General features: G+C 35.8%; 1 protein-coding gene across 1 annotated transcript in view; it reads left to right on the top strand.

The window, feature by feature from the left end:
* Window positions 1–15,194, top strand: part of UNC80 (unc-80 homolog (C. elegans)) — a 214,063-nt gene that overhangs the window by 49,326 nt on the left and 149,543 nt on the right. The window contains exons 17-21 of the mRNA XM_008570410.1: window positions 1,825–1,991; window positions 2,737–2,835; window positions 6,900–7,108; window positions 8,286–8,392; window positions 9,907–10,003. Of these exons, the coding sequence (XP_008568632.1) occupies window positions 1,825–1,991; window positions 2,737–2,835; window positions 6,900–7,108; window positions 8,286–8,392; window positions 9,907–10,003 (679 nt within the window). The remainder of the gene's footprint in view (window positions 1–1,824; window positions 1,992–2,736; window positions 2,836–6,899; window positions 7,109–8,285; window positions 8,393–9,906; window positions 10,004–15,194) is intronic.

The raw sequence follows: 15,194 nt of genomic DNA, 5'->3' as shown, positions 1-15,194 counted from the left end.
AAACCACATTTCCTTTAAAAATTAATGCTAGTATTCTGCTGAAAATGGTTTTGTTTTCTTTTATTGAACACTGTAATCTTTCAGCTACCCTTCATAAAAGACAGTGTTAATTAAATCACTGAAGCCACAAGTTGTGAGTGGAAGAACCAGGCTATAAAATGTTACTGCTTAATTGCTACCAAGGAGATTGTGGTTTGGGATACTAAAATGTAGATTCAGGCTGACAAATCTGACATGAATAGTTGAATTCAAGTCTCTTTGGGAAGGAAAGGAGCATTTCTGTATCCTCCTAATCTGTTAAATATGACTCTTATGCAGAAATCAGCCTATAAGACACTATCTGCTCATCTATCTAAATAAAAAAAATATTTTAAGCTATTCTAACTATTGAAGCTATTCACTTAAGATAAACAGAATAAAACTCCAAACCAAAGGGATTTAACTTTACTAACAGTCAAAGCCAATCTAGCAAGGTTCTTAGAGTTTGAGCATAACACAGGCACTATCCATGTTTTCAATTTGGTCATGGCAAGAAGTAACTTACCAAGATGATTATAATATATATGAGTGTTTATAAATCTTGCTCCTCAAACTCATGTATAGAACAAATATTGGATTTCTTAATTTTCTTTAAATCATCTTAAGTTTGACTTTGAACCCCCATCCCACCAGAATGGCTGGAAGTCTAACTTCAGTCATTCTTGGGTTCTGCCACTTCACAGCTTGGTGTAAAGATCCCCAGTCTTAGGTAGCACCTAGGCCTGGGGAAGCACCACAGGTCTCGATCATTAGTCTACACCTATTATTTCATGTAGTGCTTTGTGCTGTGTGCTTAGGGTTGCACAGTCTCTGGTGAGTTTGGACTCCTTATTCTTTGGGGTCTTGCCCCTTCCATGAAAGAGCTACTGAAGAGTAGGGTGAAGGGCATGGGACCCTACTGCCCACAGGCCCTAAAGGGTGCTCTCTTTGTGTTTTCCCCAGGGCCCTTTATTTTTCTTTCCTAACTGTCATAGGCATAATTATCCCAGTGGTCTTAGGTTTTGAAAACCAAAGCTGTCAAGGTAAGTGTTCTTTAAGTTCTGCATTCTGCTTTGCCATGAACCTTTTGTAAGGCAAAGAAAACAGTTAGCACCTTCTTAAAGAGGGAACAGAGAGGGAAAAATACTGGGTGCAAAGTTTTATATCTCAAAAAAGTACCGCATATATTTTTAAATGTTGATTTACCACTGTATTGTTCTCAATAGCCATACATCATCTTAAGTTCATAGTCAAGTTCATGTTTAAATGGGCTCCAACATATGTCTAAGTTGCTAAATCTCTCCAGCAAAATGCATCATAATTTAAATAATCAGACTTTGTTAGAAGTGTTTAGCAGACTTAACTTACTTTGTCACAATAATGCAAAAAATTTGGAGAAGCTGAACAGGGAGTCAAATCTCAGTCTAAATAAAATTCTGACTGCCTTCTTTTTACAGGAATTTCTTCAGAAGTCACAATTAAGAGAGAAAATTAAAGTTTGGGAATCCAATGTTTAAAAACATAAATTGATGTCTTTCTAATGATACAGCCAACTTTCTGAATATGAAGCGTGGTAACCATTCTTTTTATACTGCAGATGATTGGCAAGGTCCTTGGTAATGTTCTTCTACAGGAGCATTGCAGAGGGAGTGCACTGTCGGTTCCATGAGTAGTAAATTACCTTCCCTTTATGATTCCAATGCTCATCTAAGCCTAACAAATTACCTTCTTCCTCTCTTTCTGTGAAAACTATTTAATCACACAGCTATCTTTCTTCCCCCAAACTTCCTTCCTGCCTCCAAACAGGGGCTGTATTGTGACATCCGTCAGCTGGTCCAGTTTATCAAAGAGGCTCATGGGAACGTCTTCCGGAGGGTGGCCCTCAGTGCTTTGCTTGACAGTGCCGAGAAGTTAGCACCAGGGAAAAAGGTGGAGGAGAATGAACAGGAATCTAAGCCTGTAGGCAGTAAAAGGTTGGAAGCTTGAGCTCTCTGAATATTAGAGTTTGCCTTATATTAATAGACTATAACCGGTTGTACTGTCCGTGTGGTTCCTCGCATGGTGTAACTTCAGTGAAAGGATGGTAAATCTGTCTTGTATAAATGGTATCAGTGGTGTGATCCAGCGCAGCTTAGAAAGAGAATGAATTTGCTGTCAAATAAATGCCACCTTAGTATGAATCAGAGCTCAGTTGTTCCTGAACTTTCATAGGCTTGAACATCATTTGATAGCTCTTAATTATATGGCAAAATGTTATCTGTGTTTTAGTCTCCTGTATACATAACATTTTTGTCCAGAAAGGAAAAGCAATTACTGATACCGTATTTATTCTGTTCAGTAAATGATCTTGAGGATATAGCAAAAGACAAATTGCTGAGCAGTACCTTGTCATTTTTCCTTCTAGTACACATACATTTATTTTATGCCAATTCTATATTCAATGCCACTTACAAACATTAAAAGAAACTCCTAAACTTAAAATTCTGTTTGCAGTTAATGACTGTTTACAATAATGGTGGTATTGTTAAGCAATAGGGCAGCTGGGTCATGAGTCAAATGGTAGGACATAAATTTCATACAACTTAGACTCGTGATGATGCAAGGTTTCCAAGCCATATAGGCTGTCTATGACAGAGTGTTTTACTTTGTTAAGTATGTGAAGTACAGAGAGATGTTGTCCTGCTCTGTTGTGGTTGACGGAATGCACCATTTGCATAGGTCAGAGGCGGGAAGTGTTGTGGATAAAGGCCAGGCGCCCTCTGCACCTGAGGAATGTCGCAGCTTCATGTCCGGCCGCCCCTCACAGACTCCGGAGCAGTAAGTAGTGCTGGTTTTGTCTGTAATGCAGAGGACTAAGCACTGCACACTGGAGAAAGTTCTATTTTCCAAGCTGCTTTTTTTTAGCTTGTTTTCTTGTCTTTCATTTCCTTTGAAATTTGCCTTGCTTTGCCCTTTACATTTCATTCCTGATGCTACTAATCTTTCCAGGACTAAATTGCAAATGATCGTCCTGTGCTCACAGGAAGCCTCCCTAACTACATTTTCCACTGCCAGTCTCTTCCCCATTTCTACCTTTATGCACATTCCTGCAGATAAATCTTAATAGATAGTATATATACCAGGTGGGATAGGGGTTCCATTCAGTTTTTTGCTTGAAATCACTTACAAATATTTTTGTTAAAATGTATGAATGGCTGTCAATGTACTCAATGAAGGTTTTCTGAAAAGAAGTAATGTAAACTTCTCTAGTGCTCAGCTTAAGCTGAAACATAGACTCTGTCACACCTTAGTCTTCTCCTGAGATCCATTTCACTGTACTCTGACATCATCAGTTTATCTCCATTTTTTATAATGGCAAAATCAAAATCATCTTTAAATTAGTGTCTCCAGAAAATGTAAGGGTTACTGTAGACACTAAATACAGAGTCTAGTTCTATGCAAGGCTCATTTGTATCTTTTCTTGAGAACTACTTACTCATAAATGGAGTGATCAACATTTAAAACATGTACATCATTTTAGGTACACCATTCTGCTTCCCAAAACCCTTTATTCTGCATAATATTTTAAGTGTCATGGTGTCCTTTCTCTATAGTCAGGTAAACCAAAGTTGAGAAGCAAATAACCATCAGACAGGACTTTGGTAATCCATAACAAATAAGCAAAATCTTCAGAGAACAAAAGCACACATAGTACTTGCAGCACTTAAAAATAATCTTAGCTACGCCCCTTAAATGGGTAGACAAAGGTAAGGACAAAGTAGATCAATTCCCTGGGTCCAGGGACCATGTGAGTTTTTGCTTACTGTTATAGCCCAATGTATTAGTTTGTTTCTATTGCTTATGAAAGAAATACATGAAACTGGATAATTTATAAAGAAACAACATTTGTTGCTTACAGTTTGAGAGTCTGGAAAGTCCAAACTCCAGGGAACACATCTGGTGAGGGCCTTGGTGTTGGTGGCTTTACAGCAATGCAGGGTCTCACATAGTGAATATGGCAGAAGCAGAGAGAGAGAGAGAACTTCTCACACACTCTCCTTTTAAAGCCATCAAAACAATGCCCATGACCATCATTACACCATCAATGGATTAATCCATTCTGGACTGGGGCATAGTTCTCACAATCTAATCTTTTTGAGACCCTGACTCTCAGTTACTATAATAGGATTTCACACCCTCTTAACACTGTCACAGTGGGGGTTGAACTTCAATAAGTCTAGAGGACATCCAATCCCCAGCACCCCAGTCCCAAGATGGGGTTTGGTCAATAGCAGGCACTTTATATGTATATTCATGAATGAATGAATGAATCACTCAATCAATCAATCAATGAAAGGGTATAATTGTCAGATTATTATTAAGCTTTTGTTTTCTTTAACTTCATTTCTTAAAATTAAGTTTTAGTTTTTCCTTTAAGGAAGGCTTTAAGGACATGGTAAAAATCCAAACATAAACTCTAAGGAAAAAATAACATAACGTGAAAGACAAATTTCTGTGTCTGAATAGTCACAAGACTAGTTAGAAGGCTTCATAAACAGAAAGTCTGCCCCCCAAAAGAGAGAATATTCTTTATTCCAAATTATACCAGTAACTACTGAGCTAATCTGATCAATGAGAATAATCTAATAAGTAAATTGGATTTTAAAAATAAAACCATCTATCTTCATAGGTGATTAAGTTTTCTAGATTTCAAAATACTCTCTGTTCAGTGTTCTGTAAACACCACCTAATTTCTCAGCATTTAGCACTTGTTTGTTCTTTCTCCTTGAATGAAGATACATGTTTTAATATTCCTCCACATAAGTATTTCCACTTATACTTATAATATGTGAAATGTGGAAATTTTCCATGATCCAAGTGGGCCCAAGAGATGAGCATGACCAATGTCCTCTGTTCAGCACTGGAGGAAAGTGGGTGGTTACTTTGGATGATCTTGGCTCCTCTTCTACCTTCTCTTTTCCTTTCTTTCCCCCCTTTCTTCCCTTGTCTTTTCTTCTTTCTCCTTAAATAGTAATCACATTAACTGAGTAGTATTAAAAGCAGTTTTATTTGCTCATTTCTCAGAAACCCATTATTGATACACACCCATTAGACAAAGCTGATGTAGCATCTTATTAAGAAAGCTGATGAATTATAGACTCCCTGAATGTCTCTCCACTCAGGCCACATGCTCACACCCTCATCACTGTGTCACACACGTCCTTCAAAGGTGAGAAACGCTTCCTACACTGTGATCATTTGATAAAAAATAACTGAGAAGTCAAACTCTAGAAAACTCATTTAAATTCATGCCGTATTTGATAAACAGAATGTCCTAGTTTAAAATAAGAATTAAGAAGTATTTAATACTCTGATGAGATTTTGAGAGATAAAATCTGGATACCCATATAAACACCTCCAGAAAATGATCGCTTTACACTGTACTGTCAAATTTGAGATTGATTTAGGATTCAGCCCCAAAGCTTGTAAGCAAATCATTACCTAAAACCCTATAAATACATTTCAGCACATGGTACTAGAATATTTTCCATAACTTTTTCTTTCTAAATTACTAAAATAATGCATGTTGCTCAAGCTGAAAATGTGGAAAACATAGAAAAACATAAAGGTAAAGTAGTTTAAAAATTGAAATACCAGCAACTAGAGATAACCTCTGTAAACTTTTGGTGTATTATGTTGACTACATTTCTGAACATCTGTACATACAAACCCATACACAAACACATACTTACATGCGAACTATTCTGGCATTATCCTGTTTAAACTATTTAATCACTACCTTTTAGCTTTGCAATACATTATGAACATTTCCCATATCAATAGTCTTCCAAAATAAGATTTTAACGACTACAGAGTATGTCATCATATGGAAGTCCCATAATTTATTCAATTACTTCCCTAGAGTTGAACATTTATATTGTTTTCACTTTTTCTATGTTGACCAGTAATACCACAGTAAGTCTTTGACCTTCTTGTATCTGTGTATTAGTATACTTTTCCCATTATTTCCTTGAGATTATTTCCTGAAAATTGAATCTCTCTGTCAGGGGTGTTGATATAGGATTTGGATAATACATTACCAAGTTACCTTCCAGAAAGGTTGAATCATTCTATCTCATCACTGGCAGGATGATAGTAACCATTGCTTTCTCTTTTTTCTCCACAATACTTGCCAACTTAGTAAGTGAAAATAGATATATCTCATTTCAGATGGTTTTTCTTTATTCTTAGAGAGATTAAACTCCGTATAACACTGGCTACTTGCCTTTTCCCTCTTGCGGAATACCCTAGTCAAAAATCCGCTTACAGGTGTTTCTATTTGACCTATTGAGTTGACTTATTTTTTACTTGTAAAGCCTACATAAGTTTCTTTGACCTAATGTTTGTAGAATGATGCATTCCCTGGGTAAGATGATCAAATTTCATTTATTTATTTATTCATTCCTTCATTTAGATACTTTTTTGTGTGTATCAAGTATGATACTATACTGGGGTGAGGGGAACAGCAATTACTACACAAGCCCCAGGGAGCTTTAAACAAAAGTTAGACGTTTACTGACACTTTAAGTGCTTCTGCTATTATGACTCAGTCCTGCAAGTGAATACATGAAGTCCTGCAAGTGAATACATGAAATAATATTTAGTCTTTTTATTAAACTTGGAAAAAATGGCTACCTCAATTTGATAGCTGAGATACGACTGTTTTCCACATTAGTCTCCCTCCTCCCACTCCCACACCCACTCTTCCCAAATCCCAGCCCATCAAAGACCATTCTGCATGATTTGCCTTAATACCATTCATTAGCAGCGGGCTGAAAAAAATTTAGGAGAATATCGCACACATTGTCAGACATTTAACCATATCCTCTGCTTGCTTACAGCGACGAACAAATGCCGGGGGGCAATCTTGGGCGGAAAGATTTCTGGCGCAAGATGTTCAAATCCCAGAGTGCAGCAAGTGACACAAGCAGCCAGTCTGAGCAGGACACTTCGGAATGTACCACTGCCCACTCAGGGACCACCTCCGACCGGCGCGCCCGCTCACGGTCTCGCAGAATTTCCCTCCGGAAGAAGCTTAAACTCCCCATAGGTAAAAGTATGTCTGTATTTATTTAGGATTTCTCTTATTACCTGCCATGTCCTCAAATCAACTCGCAATCAAAACAGAGCAATGCATGGTAGGGTATAGAAAAGGAAAGCTTTCAAGTCACTCAGCCTAGGCTTAGTGCTTACTGCATTCATTCATTCATTCATTCACTCATTTTTTTCCCACACGTATTTATCAAACCCCTACAATATGCCTCTACTGTGTGCAAATACTATACTAGGTATCAAGGATTAGATAGTGAGCAAAAACACATGGCCCCCTGACTTTGCTAAACTTGCAATCTAATGGGAGCCAAAGTCATTAAAGCAGATAATCACACAACTAAGCATCATTGCCAACTATGAATTTTATGAAGGAAATATACATAGTTCTATGAAAGCGTGCAACAAGGAGACCTGACTTCAAAGGGAAGAGGGGGCAGGAATCAGGGAAGTCTTCCTAAAGTCAGTGAAATTAAGATCAACAGGATACTCAGGAGAAGGAGAGAATCACAGGTGGTAGTACGTACAACGGTATTTGGGTGGAGGGAATTGGATGAACTGAAACAAGAGGAAGTGTCTGCATGACTATGGTGGAATGACAGGGGCCAGAGCATGTAAAGTCTCGCAGGTCAGGCTGGTTCTTCATCCCAGAGCCTGAGACAGCCAAGGTGGGATGTTGGACAGGAGAGTAACACAGGCAGGTAAACTTTTTCCAAAAGATCACTGCATGAAATTCATGTTGGAGGGAGCATGAGTAGACAAGGGAGACCAGATGGAAAGCTACCTAGTAGTCCAGGTATAAGTAAATGGAAGCTTGGACTGCATGGTGACCACATAGACAGAGAGAAGTGGGCAGATTTGAGAGATATTTTGGAAGTAAAATCAACAGGCTTTAATAGGAGATATGAAAGTTACCAAGATTAATAGGGTGCATTGTGGTTTCATTCATTGAAGAGATCTGGGTTCTTTTAGTCCTGGTCTTACTTGTTCGTGTAATTTTATAGTCCAGCTCTGAACATTTTGACTCAAAGCATGTACATTGAAAACAATTTGTTTTCACTTCTATTTATATAAAGCCATGTAACTTTCATTGCTTTTTGGACACATGCTGGCATTTCTGTTTAATCCATTTGGGAGAAAATGCTAATTGGTCTAATTTCTAAAAAATTACTGAATAGGAAACTGGCTGAAACGATCCTCCCTCTCGGGCCTAGCAGATGGCGTGGAGGACCTCCTGGACATCAGCTCTGTGGACCGCCTGTCTTTCATTAGGCAAAGCTCCAAGGTAAACAGAACATTACTTATGTAAGTGAACGTTGGAGTCACTGATAGAAAAATGTCAGGGCTGAGAAATGCTAAACACCTGGAGGGGCCAAATAAGGAAGGGTTGAAGAACCCCTCAAGTTTAACAAATTTTGGAAATTTAAATGAGCAATGGAAATTAAAATGTTTAAGCAGTAGGCTATCCTAAGAAGAAAAAAAGGAAAAGTGTGGCAAAAAATTATATAAACTGCAGGTATAGATATGTATATAGGCATTACTTCCCAGCTACTTTTAATTTTTAACACACATGAAATTACTGACATCTCAAGCTCCTATCTGAAGATCCAGTAATTCTATAATGATTCCTTTTACATGTTAACCCCCCCCACACACACACACACAACGCATTCATCCATTTTTCTACTTTTGGCACCATCTGAACCTTTTCCTTATTGAAAAGGATAAAGAAACTCAGGATGACTTTTTCCACTAAATGCTTCTTCATAATACTGTTAAGCACTGTAGCAGCATGTGATTTGGAAAGGTAATGGTTCTCAGCGAACACTATTTCCTATATGAATCATGGATGATTCATGATTTGGTCACTTGTACACCTAATTTTCAGTGAATAATAAGAGTTATGTTTTTTATATACAAATTACTTGCTTACATTCTTTTGCTTTTGAGTCTCACTAAAACCAGTTTTCTTCTACCTAGTCTGTTTTAAAAGTAATATTTTGAAAAATTAGAAAAAATTCTAATTTTTCATTAATTACAAATAATACTGTAAAAGTTATTATAATACAGAAACATTTTATCACATAACTGATAAAAGAGAATTTATTTTAAAAATAAAATATTTGCAAATAAATTAATTAATATAAATAAAGTAATATTTTGAAATGATAAAAATAATACAGAAAGATTACAGAATATTTAGAAGATGTATTTATAATTTCTGCCTCAATTTTTTGCTAAAGAAAACTCGTCAAGTATTTGAGAGTCTGTGTGGCCCATAGTTTTCATCGTGTGCTGAAAATTTTGAGTACTGTTGGCCTAAAAGCAAGAACAAGGATGCATTTTAATTCTTAGAAAGAGAAACATGTTATTGCATTATTATAGTGCATTCGATAAATTAATTTATACTGGTTCTTTCACAGAAACTTGAGATATTCTATTTGGCTGTCTTTCAGTTTGGTCTGATTCTCAATCGTGGTATTGTTTGCATAGGATGAACACAGCTGGCTGTTTATGAATTTGAGTTAGGACTTTATCAGACTTAAACTCTAAGAATATCTCAGTTGTTCACTAAATTGTTTTCATAGTGCCTGACTATTCTGCCTTCCGTCCATGGCCTGGATCCTCATTCTACTTATCACTATAGTTATGTCTTTCTTGGCACCTGGGAATGAAGTAGTTTGACTAAACAAACCAGATGAGGAGAGTAGAAGAACAAAGCAGTCTTCATATTCTAAACACCTTATTTATGATGTGCCTGTGAACTTATTTATTGGACGACTTTTCTTCTTTTCTCAGGTTAAATTCACTAGTGCTGTGAAGCTTTCTGAAGGTGGTCCAGGGAGTGGAATGGAAAATGGAAGAGATGAAGAGGAAAATTTCTTCAAGCGTCTTGGTAAATATCATGCAGCCTAAGAATTCCCTTCAACTTGCATCACATAGAACAAAAATGTGATTAGGTCCATTTTCTTTTTCCATTCATTTTTCATTCTTTTGTTTCTCACATGTGTCTTTTACTATTATCTATAGCTTCTCTATTTTTTCTCGATTTGGGATTTGTTTCAACAGACATTTATAGAAGCCTTACAATGCTCTCACTTTCTGGTGGGCACTGGGTTTTCCGAGAGTCTAAGACACAGCCTCTTCTGCTGTTCTATCCTTTATTAAAATCTGAGAGCTTTTACAGAACTTTCAGAGATCTGTTTATCCACCCACCTATCCACTTAGGAAATCTGCTCCTTACATCCCTGACAGGTGGCCAGCCACCCTCTGCACACTTCCACTGAGGGGGAGTTTATAACTTTACAAAGCAACCTGTTTCAGAGCTAGATGGCCTTAATTGTTAGAAAATCTTTCCTTACATTCTGAAAATATATTTATCTATAAATTTGATTCATTTGTCCTAATTGTGATGCCTATTGCAACACACACACACACTCTCTTACACACACACAGTGCTAGTTCCATCTATTAGCCATTTCATGTTCTCTTTTGATCTCACTCATGCTGTCTAAACATCTTTGGCTTCTTTAGTTTTCCTTACATAGAACTGTCTCTATATCTGTCACCATTCTGATTCCATAATACTATGCATTCTAGTTAGATGATGTGCTTTACAAAATGTGGAGCTTCAAATGGAATGCAACACACCATACTGAAATTAATCAGTGTAGTCTTTAGTGTAACTATTAAGCTTCAGGGGTATTGCAAGTATATGAACACAATTTAAAATTTCACATCATATAGTTGGTTTGTACTGATTAACTTTTGCAGCTTTTCTTCACATGAATGAATATCATGATATACTTTGATGTAGCCATTGTTAGTCTTCATTTCATAAACAATTAAAATTTATTATTTCATTAACTTAGGGGGTAGTTAAGTCATTAGCCCTGGAAGGAAATTAGAAGACATAACCCAAACCAAGTTAATTTTTGAATCTTTTCTTGTTTACAGTCGGGCTATAAAGATCCATCTGCAGAAACACACACATTTCCCTGTTTTATCCAATTGAATAGGACAAGTAAAAAGTGATAACTTCTAGAGCACTTTTAGTTGACTTTGATTAATTAACAATTTCGTTCCACTTAATTTACTAGTAATCAGCACTCTCCCATCTCATTACAAAAGCATTATCAGACTTTACCAAAAAATGTCTCACTGATATTTTTATAACTCTATCAAAAGGAGGAATATGGCTTAGGTCAGCATGATGTATTCTTATGAATCTACAGGGGCATCTATGATTACCTCTGTCTTTTAAAAATATTCTTATCTATTTAATTATCTCTTAACAGAATTTGGCTATGGCAGTTATCAAGCTTATTAGTTTTGTGGTTTCAAGAATCTCCCTAATGACCAGGGCCTTTGTCATTTTATACTCTTTCCACTTTTCATGATATTTCAGAGATGATATGTCTAATGTTCAGAACCGTCAGAATTACAAAGAGATTTTTGTTGTGGTTTTCGAGAATAAAGTATGGAGCTAAAGTATATTCTTCAGATATGTGACATGCTAGCTGATGTCATTTAACTGGTGCTGTAATCCTGTCTCTAAGTTATTTCTTTGCACTGGAGTCTAATTTGATGAACTAAGGTTTAAACTCAAAGAGTATAGGGTCTCTCACATTTGATGAATATTCCTTTTTAATGGACATTTTCTGTCCACGATGGACTAAATGTTTGTGTTCCCCCCAAATTCATATGTTGAAGCTCTCATCCCCAATGTGATGGTATTTAGAGGCGGGACCTTGGGAGGCAATGAGTTTTAGACAAGGTCATGAGGGTAGCACCCATGATGGGATTTTAATGCCCATATAATAAGAGAAAGAGACATGAGCTCTCTCTGTGTGCACGTACCAAGGAAGATCATGTGAGGACATAACCATTAAGAGAGCCATCACCAAGAACCTAACCATGCTGGCACCCTGATATCAGATTTCCAGCCTCCAGAACTGTGAGAAATAAATGTTTGTCATTTAAGTTACCCAGTCTGTGGTATTTTGTTATAGCAACCCTAACTGGCAAGGGCACTGTACTTTCCCATTTGTGGATTTTTCCCCTTGGTGGAAAAGATGAAAGCATAATTGAGTTGTTTACTCTTCTTTTGATTCCCCTACATTCTCTCCTTCAAATACTAGGCCAATATTTTTATTCTTATTCTTGTTCCAAACATATTATTAATATTTCTTATAAATATCAGTTTGTTCTGGACTTTGTGTTCTACAGTTTGTAGCCATTGTTTCATGTATTCTTTATATTCTTTTACAAATAGAAAAGATCTGATATGCAATATTCATAGAGCCAGGTTCTAGGATGAGTTTGTGTAAGTGATACAGAAGTCTCTTACTACATGTCTAGAAAACAAAACCATAATATTTGAGATTAATTACCTGGAATGTTTTATGTGCTTTTGACTGGCAAGAGAATATACCTATATATCACTAATCTTTGCCTATGTTCTCTGGCGTGTTAAAAATTATAAAAGGCATCTGTGATTCTTTTGGAATCTCTTGCAGAAGGCAGGTATCTCCAGCTGTTCTAAATGAACCAAAACATTACCTGCTAATCTAAATAATTGTATTTTGCAACAACTACTGTCCTTGACCATGTGAACATCTTTCGATCTTTGATCCTGCTCTTTCTTTCTTTCTTACTTTTTTACTTTGCAATCTATGTGTATAAATAATCCCTAAGCATCCATTGTAGGTGTGGTGTATTCTATCGCTTAAATTATTTTAATTGCATAATTTCATTGTTTCTTTCTTTAAGATTGTTACAGAAAACAAACATCATTCTTACCCTCAGTTTGAATGTAGTGCCTGAACTTCACTGACTTAAGATAAAGTGCCAATATAATTTCTTTAAAATCTAAAAAATTATTCTACAAATAAAAAATGTATCTGGTCAACATTTAATAGAATTAATGACATTCAGAAATCAGCTATATTTTTTCTGTATTTTTATATTCACTAAAATTATTTTATTTTAGAAATCATGTTGCTCCTATTTGACGGAAGATGTTTGATTAGTTAAAGAAATGGTTTTTTCAACTGATCAACAAAATTTATTGTGTATCTTCAGTGTGTTCAGCTCTCATCAACTCTATAGGAAACTGTGCTTAAAGAAATACTAGTTTTAATCTATCTGAAACTTTGTACTCATAAATGTCATAATTTATAAATTAAAAATAATATTTAAGAATTACTAGATTTTGAAATTTCCCTTAGATTTAACAGCTCATAAAAAAATATATTCTATGGAAATTAACCTCAATTAAACCTAATGTAAAACAATAAATATTAAATCAATGCAACTAACATGTACTGAAGCTAAAAATAAATTATTATAGCCAAGGAATCCAAGAGTCATCCTTATATCCTAGTATGATTATATAAAAAATTGATAAAGAAGAGTACATTTTATAATCAAATAGCTTTTAAACATTTCTTTTAGTATTACAGTATGGAATGCCCCACAAGGTACAATTTTATAGTCAGTTTGTCATTATAGTACAGGGAAAAAACCAAAAGATATAGCATGTACAGTGTTGAATTATTTATTACATTAAGTTTTTCTAATGTAATCACTACCTTCAGAAGAAAGTGAAAGTCTGACCTCCTTTCACATAAGCATTTCAGTATTTCAGAGATACATCGGGTCATAGATGTAAGAACCCAGACTTGTGGTTTGAGTCCTGACTTTATAATTGTATGAACTTAGCCTGGGATATTTAAGCTGACCCTTCTCTCATTATCTCTTTGTTTCCGTTTTCTCTCTCTCTCTCTTTCTCACACACACACACACACACACACACACACACACACCACATACTCACACAACACACATACACAAATACACTTTTTTTGGTCACCTTTAAAAATTTATCTTATGGGGCTATTGCAAAAAATAAAAGAAATAAATTATGATATTTCATATAATACTTGGTACATACTAAGTGCTCAAAAATAGTAGCAACAATTATATTGTTATTTACTAAGGCTATGTAAAGTACAGAAGAAATGTTCCATTGTAAATAGCTTTTATTTATAGCATGATTCTTATGTCTTGGGCTTGTAGAATCCTGCTGATCATCTCCCTGTGATAAATGTACATCATTCTATGAAGCAAAGAATATAGGTTTCTGCTGACAAAGAATGTTTCGATCATTTCTCTCATCATTATTTTACTTACACTCCTTAACTGCATTACTTTTGAAGTTCTTTAAATCAAAATGGCACTTCCTTTAGTAAGATTGAATACATTTCTTTTGGAATTAGTCATATTGTCAGATAAATATTGAAAAAAACGGTGAAATACTTATTCTTAATGCTTCCTTAAATGAAATGATGGCAATTGTTTTTAATAAATGGATAAATAAGAATAACTTTATTGATCATCCATCATGTCTTATGTATTACTCCTATTACAAATTTGAGGCAGTTATCACCTAACATTTTAAATCTTAATTATAGTAATTAATTATAACAAAACAATTGGATTCATTAAAAAGAAAAATCTTATCATTTGGGGTCTCTCTTAAATTCAAAGTTTAAGGGACTCTTAAGGTTATATGTATATATTTTTTTAACAGATGAAAATTCTTTGATATATGTAGCTATTAAAGGGCTGATATAAATGATTAATAAAGTGACACATAGGGCCGGCCCGGTGGCGCACTGGATAGTGCACCGCTTGGGAAGCGCAGCGGCGCTCCCGCCCGAGGGTTCGGATCCCACGTAAAGACCGGTTCCCGCTCACTGGCTGAGCGAGGCGCGGGAGCAACGCCGAGGGTTGCAATCCCGTTGCCGGTCCCCGGTCCGGTACGGGGGCAACACTGAGGGTTGCGATCCGTTGCCAGACACGGAAAAAGACAAAAGACAAAAAAAAAAATAATAATAATAAATAAATAAATAAATAAATAAAGTAACACATAACTTTAAAAAAAATAACAAGAAGTCACCCCTCTGGTAGCTTTGATAGTGCCTGGTGAGTAAATAGAGTGGCATTCTGAGAGAGAGCTCTCTGAAAACAAGGCTGTCCTGGAAATGTCTGTTTCTCATCTGTAGCTTTCTTTTTTGTACCAT

This window comes from Galeopterus variegatus, unplaced genomic scaffold (assembly GCF_000696425.1).
Source record: "Galeopterus variegatus unplaced genomic scaffold, G_variegatus-3.0.2 Scaffold600, whole genome shotgun sequence".
NCBI lineage: Eukaryota > Metazoa > Chordata > Mammalia > Dermoptera > Cynocephalidae > Galeopterus > Galeopterus variegatus.
Note: the sequence above shows the minus strand (reverse complement) of the source record. Positions and strands in the feature narration are given on the sequence as shown.